This window comes from Eleutherodactylus coqui, chromosome 13, assembly GCF_035609145.1.
Source record: "Eleutherodactylus coqui strain aEleCoq1 chromosome 13, aEleCoq1.hap1, whole genome shotgun sequence".
Lineage (NCBI taxonomy): Eukaryota > Metazoa > Chordata > Amphibia > Anura > Eleutherodactylidae > Eleutherodactylus > Eleutherodactylus coqui.
This window is the reverse complement of record NC_089849.1, coordinates 51812430-51826605: the sequence shown is the minus strand read 5'-3', so window position 1 is coordinate 51826605 and position 14176 is coordinate 51812430. Positions and strand designations below refer to the sequence as shown.

Sequence of the window (14176 nt, the reverse complement as noted above, 5' to 3'; positions counted from 1 at the left end):
CCTGGTGGCCATAACTCCTTACTTACAGTTTGCTCTTCCATAAGCAATTCATGAACCCTTGCCAGTGAGTCATGGGCGGTGTGCCCTGTTGCCCAAAATTAGAACATTCTTTCTTCTGCTGTTAGGCTAATTTCACATGGGCGAGCGCGGCATCGGCCGTGAAACTCGGCCTAATATTGTGCTTACCAGCATGCAATGTCCCTAGGATGCGAGGCGTTTTTGTGTCATCACTTCATGCAGTTGCGATCCTCCGCCGTGCAATGTGTTTTCCGACTAGATTGAAAACAACGGGCTAGGCGTTCTGAGGGAACGCCCAAAAATAGGTCACATCTATGACCCCATTCAAAAGAATGCTGTTCAAATTCGTGCAAGATTTATGCATCTCGCAATGCACGAATCTTGCGCGATTACCTCGGCCATGTAAAAATGCCCTAAGTTGCTTATAAAACTGCTCAAACATGTCCAGATGAGCCGTGGAATTCACGGAAAAATGAGCCCACGATTTATGTTCCCAACCCTGCAAAAACACCAATTTTCTGGCTGTGCGGTGGTGTTTTGTGAGTCAGGGGGGGATTTTCAGTAGACCGGTATCTCGTATTCTGTGAATTCACATGACCTGCTAAAAAAAGCCAAACTTTGTCCATCATAAAGTAGAGCAATGTGTCCAGAAGTCCTCTAGCAATCAATCAGCGACTACATACAGTCATTTATGCATTTAACTTAGTCAAGCTCTTTCAGTCCCTGCACATTATTCGGTATGGTTTCTGGTTCAGGTAGCAGGTGGTTTTGTACAGAGGTACTTCTCGGTGAAGACCTCTTCCCTTAATTGATCGCTTAGCACATAGCCTTCCACAATAACCCTTCGCTGTTGCAGGAAGAACACCAATGGGGTAGATTTATGAAAGTTGTCTAAAAGAAAATCTGTCTTTGTTGGCCAATGGCCATATCAACCAATCACAGTGTAGCTTTAATTTGTTATACTGTCAAGGTAAAATGAAAGGGCCTCTTCCAAAGAGTATGCTTCCGGGATTGGAGGCGGGATACTTTTCGTGGCCCACCCTATACATCGCAGGAGATCTGTATGATGTGTTGAACTCATTGGACTGGAATTGTAGACTGGTGTGTTCATGCTACCGGCAATTTACATCATCAGGACAATGTCACCGGAGTTCAACTGAGAAGCACAAAAACAATTTTCTTCAGAATGACCAAATAATAGTAGCAATAACTTTCTCTACACACCACTACTGGTTTCTGGTAATGACTTTGAGGATCGTTCCTGCTTCCGTTTGTCATGCAGTAGTATGCTACAAAAATGCCCAAGCTTTAAGTTCTTACATACGACCGTATTGAATTTTATGATAGGAAGATGGGGAAATTTAGAGTTCCCGTGTATTTGGAGATGACCGTATTTAAGGTACGCGTCCTTGTATGTGTAGTAGAAACAGATAAGAGGCATGTCCCTGACATTTCTATAAATGCCTTTGCTTTTTTCTGATCTTTTTATAGTTGCCTTGAAATTGTGCCAGGCACTTACAGAAAGAGCCGTAATTCTTTGCCTGTAGCTCATTTAGGAGACTGTGCAGACAGCAGCTATACGTTTAGTCCGCTAATAACTAAACTGAGCTAAGAAAGTGTTTGCCTGTTACTTTATAGGTCCCCTCACTGGTATTGAGACATTTTTCTTTGTGTTTAGGTAACGCGCCCCATTTCCTGCGCTTGCAGAATGTGGAGGTGAATGTTGGACAGAATGCCTCGTTTCAGTGCATCGCTGGAGGAAAATGGTCTCAACATGACAAGTTGTGGCTGCAGGTAAGAAAGACCATAAGTAAGGACGGTTATGCATGGGCAGATCTTCTGGCCGTTACCGGGTGCCGATCAGCAATAAAGCATAGCATGTCGATTGGCACTCGTTACGGCTAATATCGTGCAGATCCGGCATAGTTTGTGGATGTACGATTATGTCCCCATACATTTTGCGTTTGTTGGCAGCACATCACTCATTTACACAGGAGTCTCTTTCCAACATGAACAATGCAACAAGCTGATCGTGGATGTGTTTACACAGGCCATTGATTAGGACTAGAGATGAGCGAGCATACTCGCTAAGGACAATTACTCGATCGAGCATTGTCCTTAGCGAGTACCTGCCCGCTCGAAAGAAAAGGTTCGGCTGCTGGTGCGGGTGAGCGTTGAGTTGCGGGAGTGAGCAGGGGATAGCGGGTGGGAGAGAGGGAGAGAGAGATCTCTCCTCCATACCTCCCAGCTCTCCCCCACCGCTCCTCGCCCCCACCGGCACCCGAATCTTTTCTTCCGAGCGGGCAGGTACTCGCTAAGGACAATGCTCGCTCGAGTAACTGTCCTTAGTGAGTATGCTCGCTCATCTCTAATTAGGACCAAATGTTTGAAAGAGTGTTAAGGCCAAGATAGAAAGATCCATGTAGCTACAATAAATATAATACGATACAAACTATTTCCGGTTCACCCAGCCTCTGACCTTTAGGAAGGGGTATTCACAAAATAGTTTTTTATCACCTCTCCTTAGGATAATCTGATTGTTGGGTGTCTCCCACCGATCCCATGACCCGTTTTCCTTTCCTCCACACTACATCCTCACTACAACCCTCGTACAGAGGAGTAGATTGAACGGAGTGGTGGTCAAGTATGCATGGCGCCACTCCACTGACCTTCAATGACCTTCAACCCCATTGAAATCAATGCAGCGGCACTGTTCATGCTCAGCTACAATTCCATTCAATCTCCATGTCACTGTAGGGTTGTATTGAACCCCCCATATTCCTGTATTGGTGTTAATATAACCATCCTTATTCTGTAATTACTGCAAAGGTCTCACAGGATGGAAGGGAAGTTGGGGTGCTTGGCTATTATGTCTCAGAAGTCGGGTTGCAGAGGCATGACTCCAGAGGGGCCTTATTTTGTAATTAGCTTTGGTTCCCTTTTTCTCCTACACAGTAGAGTCGAGAACGTACAGACATATGCACTGTGCGCAATCAATATATATAATCTTCAGGCCACAATAGAATTTACCATAAGTGTTTGATCTATGGGATGCTACCACCACTAATAATGCAGGAACCAAGTTACAATAAAGAGGTGAATAACCGTCGCCATTAATTTACTGCAATCGAGGAACATGAAAAATCGAATATAACAAGTAGCCCTCATATGAAATCAAAGGCCAAATTCGAGGCCCTGTAAGGTGGAAGGTTGACCTTCACTGAAGTTCATACTATGCATTTGGATTTATAGAGTCAGTGAGTTGAGCCCAGAATCTGCCCGGAATCACAGAACACGGCTGAGTGGTCTTTTTACCATTTTTCTTTTAGTAGTTAGCAATTTTGACTTTAAGTTTACAGAAGTAAAAGTGGATTAGACAAGCTGTCCTTACCTTCTTGCTGTCAGCAGCGGTGTGACTGATTGTGAGCCTTTATCTCTGTTCTGCAGCAGTGGAATGGACGCGACACCGGTCTCATGGTAACTCGTGTGGTAAATCACAGGCGCTTCTCGGCTACAGTCAGCGTCGGGGACACTTCTCAGCGCAGTATAAGCAAATATCGTTGTGTCTTAAGATCAGCTGGAGGTTCTGGGGTGTCTAACTATGCAGAGCTCATTGTTAAAGGTGAGTGTTGGAAGATCTTCAATGTCAGTAAACATCAGTTTGTTATTATAGTTTTATTGAATTCCTTTATTTTGTTCTTTTAGAGAATTATTACATTTATTGTCTCAAATTTCTTTTGAATTGAAGGTTATGTAAATGTATAAAATAGGAACAGTGAAAACAGAAGTGATTATTTCACAGGAAATATGCATTGTAGGAGAAGAATAATAACATGACTATTGTTTATTAGCTGCTATTTACACAGAGTCACCATGCACTGTAATAAGAAGCCCCACTTAACAGTTCTTGTGCCCACTCGGGCTCAAAAGCTAATTCTCTTTCTCATCCGCCTACACTTTGCTACCAAAAGTAATTGGACACCTTAGCAAGAACCAAAAGTAGTATTTATTTTGATATGTTAATAGTTAGTGGGGCTTCTTTGGCCCAAATGACATTGGATTCTCTCCATGGCTTACTTTCTACTAACGTCTCATACACTTCAGCTGGTATTTCCCTCGATTCACCCTGCAAATGTCTGGTGAGTTCATTTAGCCCTTTAGTGACGAAGCCTATTTTCATCTTAATGGCCAGGGCAAATTTTGGAAATCTGATATGTGTCACTTTAACCTTGAACAGCTCTGTAAAGGTTTTGCATATCCCAGTAATTCTGACAATGTTTTTTCACGACATATTGCACTTCATTTAGGTGATAAAAATAGAGTGATAGAATTTGTATACATCCATTAAAAATGCCAGAATTAAAAAAAATAATTGTAATTTCTTTCATATTTTCAACCGCAGTAGGTCAAATATTTGCAAACATACTGTACACATTTTTAATGGGATATAGATTTCCATCTGTTTACTTTATTCTGGAAGCACATTAGTTTTTATTTAGCAATTTAGGAGATGTACAAATTTAACATTAACTGTTAAAATGTTTCCTACACCAAGCAAAGATTGCAACGATCCCATTTTTAAAAATACACCCCTTAGTGTATTCATTGTGGGTGTCATGAGTATTTTGACCCCATTGTGTTTAGAAATATATCCCTTCTGACACTAATCTTATGTCTGGATGCACCTCAGGGTCCAAAAGGAAAGGAGTAGCCGATGGCTTTCAGAACAGAAATTTTGTATTTTGGACCCAATTGTACATTTTTAGCTCCCTTGAGTTGTTAAAATTATAGAAAACCTCCACAAAGGACCCCATTTGGAAAACTAGACCTCTTACCGAATTCATCTAGGAGTGAATTGAGCATTCTAACCCCACAGTTTCTTGCAGAAATTCATGTAGAACAGGTGCAAAAAATTATAATTTCTAATTTTTTCACAAATATGTTAACGTCAAGACTTTTTTGTATAAAGCAGGAAAAACTGAGGAGATACACCTCAAATTTTATTACACTGGTTCTTCTGTTTTTAGCAACACCCCCAGTGTAGCCCCAGTCTGCTTACTGGACACATGGCTAGGCCCATAATGAAGGGAACACCCTTTCGCTTTCAGGGTACTACTGAATAAATTCCAGGCCTCATTACACATTTGTAGAGCCATCAAGCTGCCACAATGATAGAAAACTCTCCACAAATTACCTCATTTTGAAATCTAGACCCATTATCTCATTTATCTAGATGGGTACTGAGCACTCGGGCCCCATAACTTTCACAGCAGTTTTCTTTGTTTCAAGGTGGAAAAACTGGGGAGACGCACCCAAAATGTTATTGCCCTTGTGTTCAGCAATTGCCCCAATCTGCTTACTGGAGGGAACACCCATTGGCTTTCAAGGGATGAAGATTGACGTCGGGAAACAGTCTTGCAGTACCATATTTAATATCCACTCACCAATCAGAACAGTGAGAAAAGATGAAACAGAAAGAACTTTCATTTCTTTCTTTGTTTTCAGCAATCACCATTATTCATTGAATAACAGTGATCTAGTGACTGGGAACCACTCATTGCAGCTTCTGGTTACTGCTTCAAGCTGTCAACTACCTCCGCTGGCTGAAAGCAGGGAACTATTACATTCCCCGCCGCCACAACTTTATTCTAATGCAGCACTGTATATGCTGCATCAGAATAAAGCCCATTAGTGACTGCCATCAAAAGGCGTATGACTAAGGGGTTAAAGAATATGGACGTTTTCCTTATTTCCTGACCAAAAATTCCAGTTCATTCCAAAGATGTTCATAGGCTTCAGTTCGGGACTTTGTGCAGGCCACTCCGATCGTAGAACATCCATATCCTCAAACCCATGTAAAACAGCGTTGGATTTGTGACAAGGTGCGTTGTTCATGATTCTTGCCAGTACAACTAATGGACCGAGACCATGCCATGTACAATATCACCAGACCATAATGGAATCTTCACCTTACTTAACTGTTGGCACAACAAACTCACCCAAAAGGCGTTCCCCAGGCGTCCTTCACACCCAGGCGCGTCCATCTGATATGAAGATGGAGCAGCATTATTCGTCACTCCATAGAACATTCTTCCATTGTTCAGCTGTCCAATGACAACCCTCGTTGCACCATTGTAGATGGCCCAATGCATTGCACTTTGTGATAGACAGCTGTTGGATACATGGGTTATGCAGTGGCATAACCCATATATCCCATAGTGTGCGGTTTCCGTCGCAAACTATATCTAACACCTCCAAGGGTCTACATCCTATGTACATGGTTTAGGACATATGACATGCTAATAAGACATGATCCATTCTACTAATAGGGGTGTCCAAATACTTTTTGTAGGTTAGTGCACATGTTAAGACCAGTTTCATAAAAAGTCAATGAAAGGGGTTGTCCGGTTTCCAGATGATTTTTTTAAGTATATCCTAAATTGTGTTAAAATAACAAAAGCAGTGGTACTTACCCATCGTCTCCACCACCGATCCAGGGCTGCAGCTTCACGGTCCTCCTGGTCTTTGGGAATGGATACCACCTGACCACTGTAGCCAATCAGAGGCCACAGCACTCACGTACCTTTCTCCTGGCCTCATGGTTCCCAGTATAAGAGCAGTGATGTCAGGAGAAAGGCACCTGAACACTACCACTGCAGCTTCTGATTGGTTGCAGCGGTCAGCTGGTGTTTATTCCCAAAACAAAGACCATGAGGACTGCGGACCTCAGCGATGGAGCACTGGGGGGAAAGGACAGGAAAGAAGTCTGGCAACTGGACAAAACCTTTAACCTATTGCCAGGTTTTTGTGTTATTTGAGGACACGAGTAACATTTGAAAGAAACTCACATAAGCACTGGGTGGAAATATAATCACCAGGCAGATACTGCGTTTGTTAGGTCTGAACCCACAGCTAGAAGTAGAGCTATGGAGGGTAACAGCTGCTACCAGACCCTTGAGCCTGATAAAGCCCAAGGACCCCTCTACAACATAGGAAGATACCATTATTATAAATAGCACATAGTAGGTAGTGGGGTCTGTTAGAGATTTTGTATTTGAACCCAGGAGCTTTAAGTTACTCCTTTGCAAATAGCTGTAAATCGTCATGGCAGCTGTAAATCTTCACCCAGCGCCCTTGACACGGGCCAATGTTATTTTAAAGTGAATATTCTTGGCTGTAATCCCAAAAAGTAATTGGATACAGAACTTATACAGTTGCAAGAAAAAATAAGTGAACCCTTTGGAATTACCCAGATTTCTGCATTGCTTAACCCTTTCCAATCCACTGTCTGACATCTTAAGACATTATGATTTAAGGCTGTACAGCTCCGATGTTGGAAGACGTCCGTCGAGGTTCTCTTATTGTATATTGCCAGCCTCTCTGCTGTCGGAGCCTATCCAACGTGTCACCTCATGCAGTACTGGCTTTAGCCAACATATAGTGACATTGTATAATGACAGAAAAAGAGTAAGCCCCCTAGGAAAACCAGGATACAAATTGGATTGGAAAGGGTTAATTACTTCAACCAAAGCATATATAACCTGATGACTTTAACTGTATATAGAGTCCGTCTGTATGAGTCAAAGTATTTTTTTAAAAATGTGACCATAGTTGATAAGGTTGAAAAAGGACAGAGGGCCATCGGGTCTTCCCTATATCCCTAATGTGTTGATCCAGAAAAATGTAAAAATCCCCATGACCCGGATGCTAATTGTCACATATTAGGAGAAAACCAGGATACAAATTGGATTGGAAAGGGTTAATAATCCAAGTCACAATTACAGACAAGCACAATCTAACTCCACTAATAACGCACAAACAGTTGTACTGTTCATGTCCTTTACGGAGCACATTGAGTAACATCCACATCTCCTTATTGTAGTTAATTCTAACATTTCCAATTTCCTTATAGAATGTACAATGGTAAATGTGAACTATGGTTCCATTACATAAAGTGCAAATTGGTCAGACGTTGCGGCCAATCTAATCAAATGCATTAGTCACGCTCCTCTCCAAGTGACGTTGAAGTGGTGCTCTTGCCATTCTTACAATATTAAGGTTTTTTCCTGTATTTCCCCTATGTACTATAATACCAAATAATTCTCAGCATATCTCACTGTGTCTTTTTTTCTGTATTAAACATTTACTTCTATGTATAGAATCCCTTTTCTTGCGCTGGCTCCTCCAGGAACATCACCTAGATCTACTTTTCTCCTGCTTTTCTCCTACTGTGCTTTCTCTCTGGAGCCCGGTTGTCTTTACTTTAGACAGTGTGTATGTCCCAGCAGGTATCTAGAAGCCTCCTTCCCTCCTGCTGTCTTCTCACTTCCATCTTGAATCTCCAACTGTGTGTTACTGTCTTATGATTATTGTCTTCATTTCCTCACAGCCCTCCTACTGTCTTTTTAGATTTAATCTAACACTTCAGTCCTGGCAATGTTGGTCACAGGTAGAGAGGATTGGTAATACAGTTACTGAAAGATTAGTAAAAATGGTATTATGTGAGCTCCAGAACACAGAGCATTACAGAGGTTTAAATCATTGATGGCCAGTAGAGATGGGCGAGCACGCTCGGATACAGCAGTTACTCGAGCGAGCATCGCTTTTTTCGAGTAACTGCTTACTGGTCCGAGCGTGGGGGGGGGGGCAGCGGGGGTGAGCGGTGGGCAGCGGTGGGTTGTGGGTGGGAGAGAGAGAGATCTCTCTCATTCTCCCCACCGCTACCACCCGCCGCTCACCCCTGCACCCCGCCTCCGCCCTCTGAGCCTTCTCGGACCAGTAAGCAGTTACTCAAGAAGAGCGATGCTCGCTCATCTCTAATGGCCAGTTTTTAGGTTGGACCACTACTGCTTGGTTGTTGGGAATGCAGCCTTCGCCAATCAGCAGAATCAAAGAGGTTATCTGGGACTTTTGGAATTTTTACTATTGATGACCTTTACTCAGGATAAGACATCAAAAGTTGATCAGTGAGAGTCCGTTGTTCAAGATCCCTTCTAATCAGCTGATTTCTGAGCCGACTGTCAGTGTGGACAGCTCTGGAAACAGATAGTGCTGTATGTATTCCAGCAGCCCGGTTTGGTATTGCAGGCATATCTCCAACTGAATTTAATGGAAACTGTGCCTGTAATAAAAACAGGGCCACTGCAATGTTGACAGCACTACCTGCTTCCACCATCAACCACAATGACAGTGGGCCCAGCGATCAGCTGATCAACAGGGATCCTCAGAGGTGGCCCCCAGCAGATCCAACTATTAATGACCTATCCTGAGGATAGTTCATCAATAATAAACAACACAAAAGTCCCGGACAACCCCTATAAGGGTTCAACTGCAGTACCAGGCAGAGTCGCAAATATAAATGAGCTAGTGCCTGGATTCACTTTCATAATGTTGATCTGATGATAGGTGGAGTACTGGAGGTCATTCCCCCATTGATCAAATATTTGGATAAACATACATCTACAGGATAGAAGGTATGTATCTGATCAGAGAGGATCTGATGCTGGGACACCCATCGACCACGAAAATGGGGCTTCTGTGTCCCCACATTTCAGTGGATGATGGACGAGCTTGTGCACTGCTACTTCATTTGTCTCTATGCTGAAGATAGCCAAGCTCTGTTCTTGGCTTCTCTCCAGCAGTCCTATAGAAATGAACAGAATGGCAGTAGACATGTGCAGCCATCGCTTCTTTCAAATAGTAAACCACTGGCCCTCCATTCTTGTAATCGGTAGGGGTCCCAGCAGTTTTACACCCACCAATCAGATACTTATCCCCTAACCTGTGGATTGGGGATAAATTTTAAACTCTGCACAATCCTTTAATGCCAATATAACAATACCTTACTAGTTTGGGGCAGCGTAAACAGCAATTCTCTAATTACATTGCTATTCATGCATAAGTGGCAGTTAAAGTAATCCAGACTTAGAGCACAGCTTCCCTCTGTTTCAAGACTACAAGACTCCTCAGTTATTGCTCCTCTGGTCAACTATCCTTCTGCAGTCTCTCTGATAAGCCCCTTCTTATCTGGTTTCCATGCTTTATTCTTCACAAAAAGTATAATACATTATTATTTCTTGACAAGGTTTAAAGATTTTCCAATCTTCAAATAAAATGATGGAAATCGTGATGGAAACCCAACAGGGGCCATTACAGTCAATGGACTGTGTTGGTCCTCATGTGATGGATCTAGCACCTACATCATTTTTTCCCTCTTTCTGTGATGAAACATAAAAACGGAAATGCAGACACAGATGTGAGCCTAGCCGTAGGCTTGTACAGCATTGCGGGATATGTTGGCACTATATGGTTGTTATTATTATATATTGTACAGATAAGATATTTCTCCATGCTCATGTCAAAAACCATGACCTTACAGATTGCCCAGTAGGCTTTCCAGTGGGAATAAATTGCCCAGATAATCCAACATTTTTGGCATGACATTGCGAACAACCATTTCAAAAAGCAATAAAAAGCTTATATAATACAATCCAGAGTCTCCTCTCTGCCTCAGATGCTTCTTCTCCACTGAACTCTGTATACATTATTTGCACTTTCGTACTATAACAGGTCTACTACCATCTTCCCAGATGAATACTATGTTGCGCTATTATATAGTGCATATGAATAAATCAATAGCTTTGTCCAAAGAGGACGCTTTTATAATGGCTGCAGCCCAACATCTATACTGAATTTGTACTGTAAAACTGGCACAATGGAAGGTACCTAAAATGGTCCCAGATGCCCACTATTAGGGAAGATATAATTGGTCTTCTAGGTTTCAAGTTCCACAGTGAATATGGTTTATTCACACGTTAGAGAATCAAATAAGAGGTACAATTTTAAATATTTCTTTAAATCAGATATTATTTATTTTAATGCACCATTAATTCCAGGGTGTGGTGCATATGAAGAAGAGGGTTTAAGTACATAACAAAGAAAAATAATAATAAACATGACTAGGTTAGGAATAGACTAGTAAAGAAGGAGAGCGCACCAGGCTCACAAGGGCTTGCAATCTGTAAGAAGGGGGAAGGAGACAATTGGTGAAAGTAGTTGAGAAGTTGCTCATATGATAGTGTGGTGGCAGCAGAGTTATTATAAGTTGTAGGTTTGTCTGAAGAGGTGGGTTTTCATGTTGTTTTTGAAGGTTTCAAAGATGGAGGAGAGTCTGATCGTTTTGGGTAGCACGTTCTAGGAGATTAGGTCAGAGATGTATGAAGGAAAAAACTATGGACCTCCTTTGTCTTCGTTAATATTGTGAACTGAGTTCTTTGGCCAATGGGTAGTCAGTAAAGGGATTGGCACATGGAAGAGGCGGGGAGTAACAAGGGGGAGAAGTTGATTGGCCAGGCAACAGACTTATGGGTGGATTAGAAAGGTGTAAGAGTGTTACATGAAGGCCATAGGCAGTATAGGCAGGAGATGCTGAGGACACCCATTATTATTTTACTCGAAGTTGAGGAAACAGTGGATTCAAGAGATGTTTCTGAGTTAGAGGTGGCAGGAGGTGGTAAGGGTTTGGGTGTATGGTTTGAAGGACAGAGCGGAATCAGAGATTGCCCCAATGCTTAAGACTTATAAGACTGGCAAAAGTATATAGACATTGACTACGATTGATTGACTTGGTGGAAGGGTTGACTGAGATGGGCAAATGATTATGAATTTAGTTTTCTTCATGTTGAATTTTAGAAAGCGAGAAGAGAAGGAGGAGGATATGGCTGACATGTACACTGGGACTCTGGATAGTAGAAAGGTAACATCTAGGCCAGAGAGGTAGATTTGAGTGTCATCAGTGTAAAGGTCGTAGTGAAAGCTATGGGATCCTATGAGCTGTTCTAGGCCACAAGTATAAATAGAGAAGATTAGGGGTCTCAGTACAGAGCCTAAAGAAACACCAACAAGATGTACATAATATCAATGTCTGAATTGATATTTAAAGTAATCAGGCTGATTCATCTTCTAGAGGTAATTACATGCTGAACTTTCAATTGATTGACCAACCATTGAATGCACAGAATTTGTTCCTCCTGACCAATTGAGAGAGATCCCGAGTCGGGGAATCCTTCTTATGGTGTCTATATACTCTCATAGGACATATGGAAAGAGGTTGTATTCATGAAACAACTTTCATTGTACTAAATATTGAAATATGAAAGATTTGCATAAGTCTACTGGTCCCCATTTTGGAAACGGTGATCATCCTTCAGGTTTGTCATGAAAGTTGTGAATTCATCTATATTCAGCTTGCAGAACTGTGTCACAGTCCACCTCTATGAGTTATATAGCCATTTTATCTGGGTATAAATAATTATGAGTTATATAGTCAGTCGCTCAGGAGATACAAAATAGAGGGATGCTTTATCATATGTAATTTGGCCAACCGGCGGAGGACTAGGGGAGTACTTTCCTGATTTATTAATAGAAGAACAGACAAGCGAGACAGAGTTATGTGATGAGATGTTTCATGGATATATTAACATATAAGCTTTAATATATAATAGACATTGTGAGTCAATTAGTCTCATCTGTGATACAGTGTCAGCCTCAGAGACTGTTAGCTGCTAGGAAGGTTCTTCCACTCTGCAGAGCTTGGCCCTTTAGAAACGCCCTAGGACAGAGTTGGGATCTGTGAATTTGTTCTTAATTTCGAGACCCTGAGGTGGGGACACAGCTGGAACAAAGAGACAGACGTCACTCAGCTCTGACAAGATAGTTAGCACATGACAAACTGTTCCTTCCTCTCATCAAATTATAAAACCAACAATTATGGGGTGTAATTACACAAATGTCACAAAATTGTGCCTAATGTAACCACAGCTATAAAATGCTAAAAAGCTAATAAAAAGGAAAAGACGGAAATAAAACTGTCTTCTGCCAGGTACTGCCTGTACTAGAAGGTCAGAAAATAGCTCCAAACATCTGCAGTATAAGCCTTCCCGATATGGACTATTATCGTGCAGTAACACGGATGGGGTGTTGATCACAGTGGCCGTTACTAGCTACATCACTCCCAACCGGCTACTCAAAATGAGATGGGGGGGGGGGGGTGGAAAAAGGGCTGGTCTCTGCTCTCTTGTATGCTGATGTGGTTCAGTGCAATGCCCCTTGTGAAAAGAAGGGTGTCAGGATGAGGATAAATGTGGAACTCACTTCTACTTGATCCAGAAGCACAGCAACAAATCGATGAAGGCACAAAACTGTGTAATCCAGTCCAGGGACTGTCCTACAGTATTAGGGGCTTGCCTGTAGACTATAGCGACCAATTTCAGGATAGTCACATAAGTGGTTACTCTATCAGGGCTTAGTCACATAGGTGCATCGGCACCTGTACACGGGCGCCGATGCGCCCGTGTGACTGAACCCTTACTGCAGGAAGAAGATGGCCGTACTGCAAGACAGTTGACTCCCCGCAGCGCTGAAGAAAGAACACATGGCTGGCAATGAAGCCGGTCACATGTTCTTTCTCCCGTCGCTGCAGAGAGACGTCCCTCCTGAAGTACGGCCGTATTCTTCCTGCAGTAACATGGGTGCCGATGCGCCCGTGTGACTAAGCCCTCAATGGGATTCTCTGATATTCCAAAAATGAGCATTATGGTGTCAAGTTCTATAAAAGTAGACAAAGAACACATATTAGCACAATAAAGGAGATTTAAGGAAATTACAGTTTCTGGGCTTAGTCACACGGGCGCATCGGCGCCCGTGTTACTGTAGGAAGAAGACGGCCGTACTTCAAGACGGACGTCTCTCTGCAGCGCCAGGAGAAAGAACCTGTGACCGGCTTCATTGCTGGTCATGTGTTCTTTCTTCAGCGCTGCGGAGAGTCGTCCGTCTTGAAGTACGGCCGTCTTCTTCCTGCAGTAAGGGATCAGTCACAGGGGCGCTTCGGCGCCCATGTACGCGTGCCGATGCGCCCGTGTGACTAAGCCCTCTCTCCGATACAAGTCTATGGTAGAGCATGCATGAAGAGAGTCAGTTTTTCGGCTGGTGCATGGACTTTAGAGGTGGGCACCGTGGGTACCAGGAAGTGGGTGAGAATGAAATTCACCTGACTCCACGTGACCTGCCCTAACAGCACCGTAAGTTAGTTTATGGTGCTTTAGGCAGCTGACAGGCTCAGTTTAAGGGCTATGTACACCTTTGCACTTCTTTTTTGTTT

General features: G+C 42.7%; 1 protein-coding gene across 7 annotated transcripts in view; it reads left to right on the top strand.

Moving 5' to 3' along the window:
- PTPRT (protein tyrosine phosphatase receptor type T) overlaps nt 1-14176 on the top strand; it is a 325072-nt gene that overhangs the window by 179136 nt on the left and 131760 nt on the right. For all 7 annotated transcript variants that reach the window (XM_066586082.1, XM_066586080.1, XM_066586079.1 and 4 more), the window contains exons 5-6: nt 1697-1812; nt 3466-3640. In XM_066586082.1, the coding sequence (XP_066442179.1) occupies nt 1697-1812; nt 3466-3640 (291 nt within the window). The remainder of the gene's footprint in view (nt 1-1696; nt 1813-3465; nt 3641-14176) is intronic.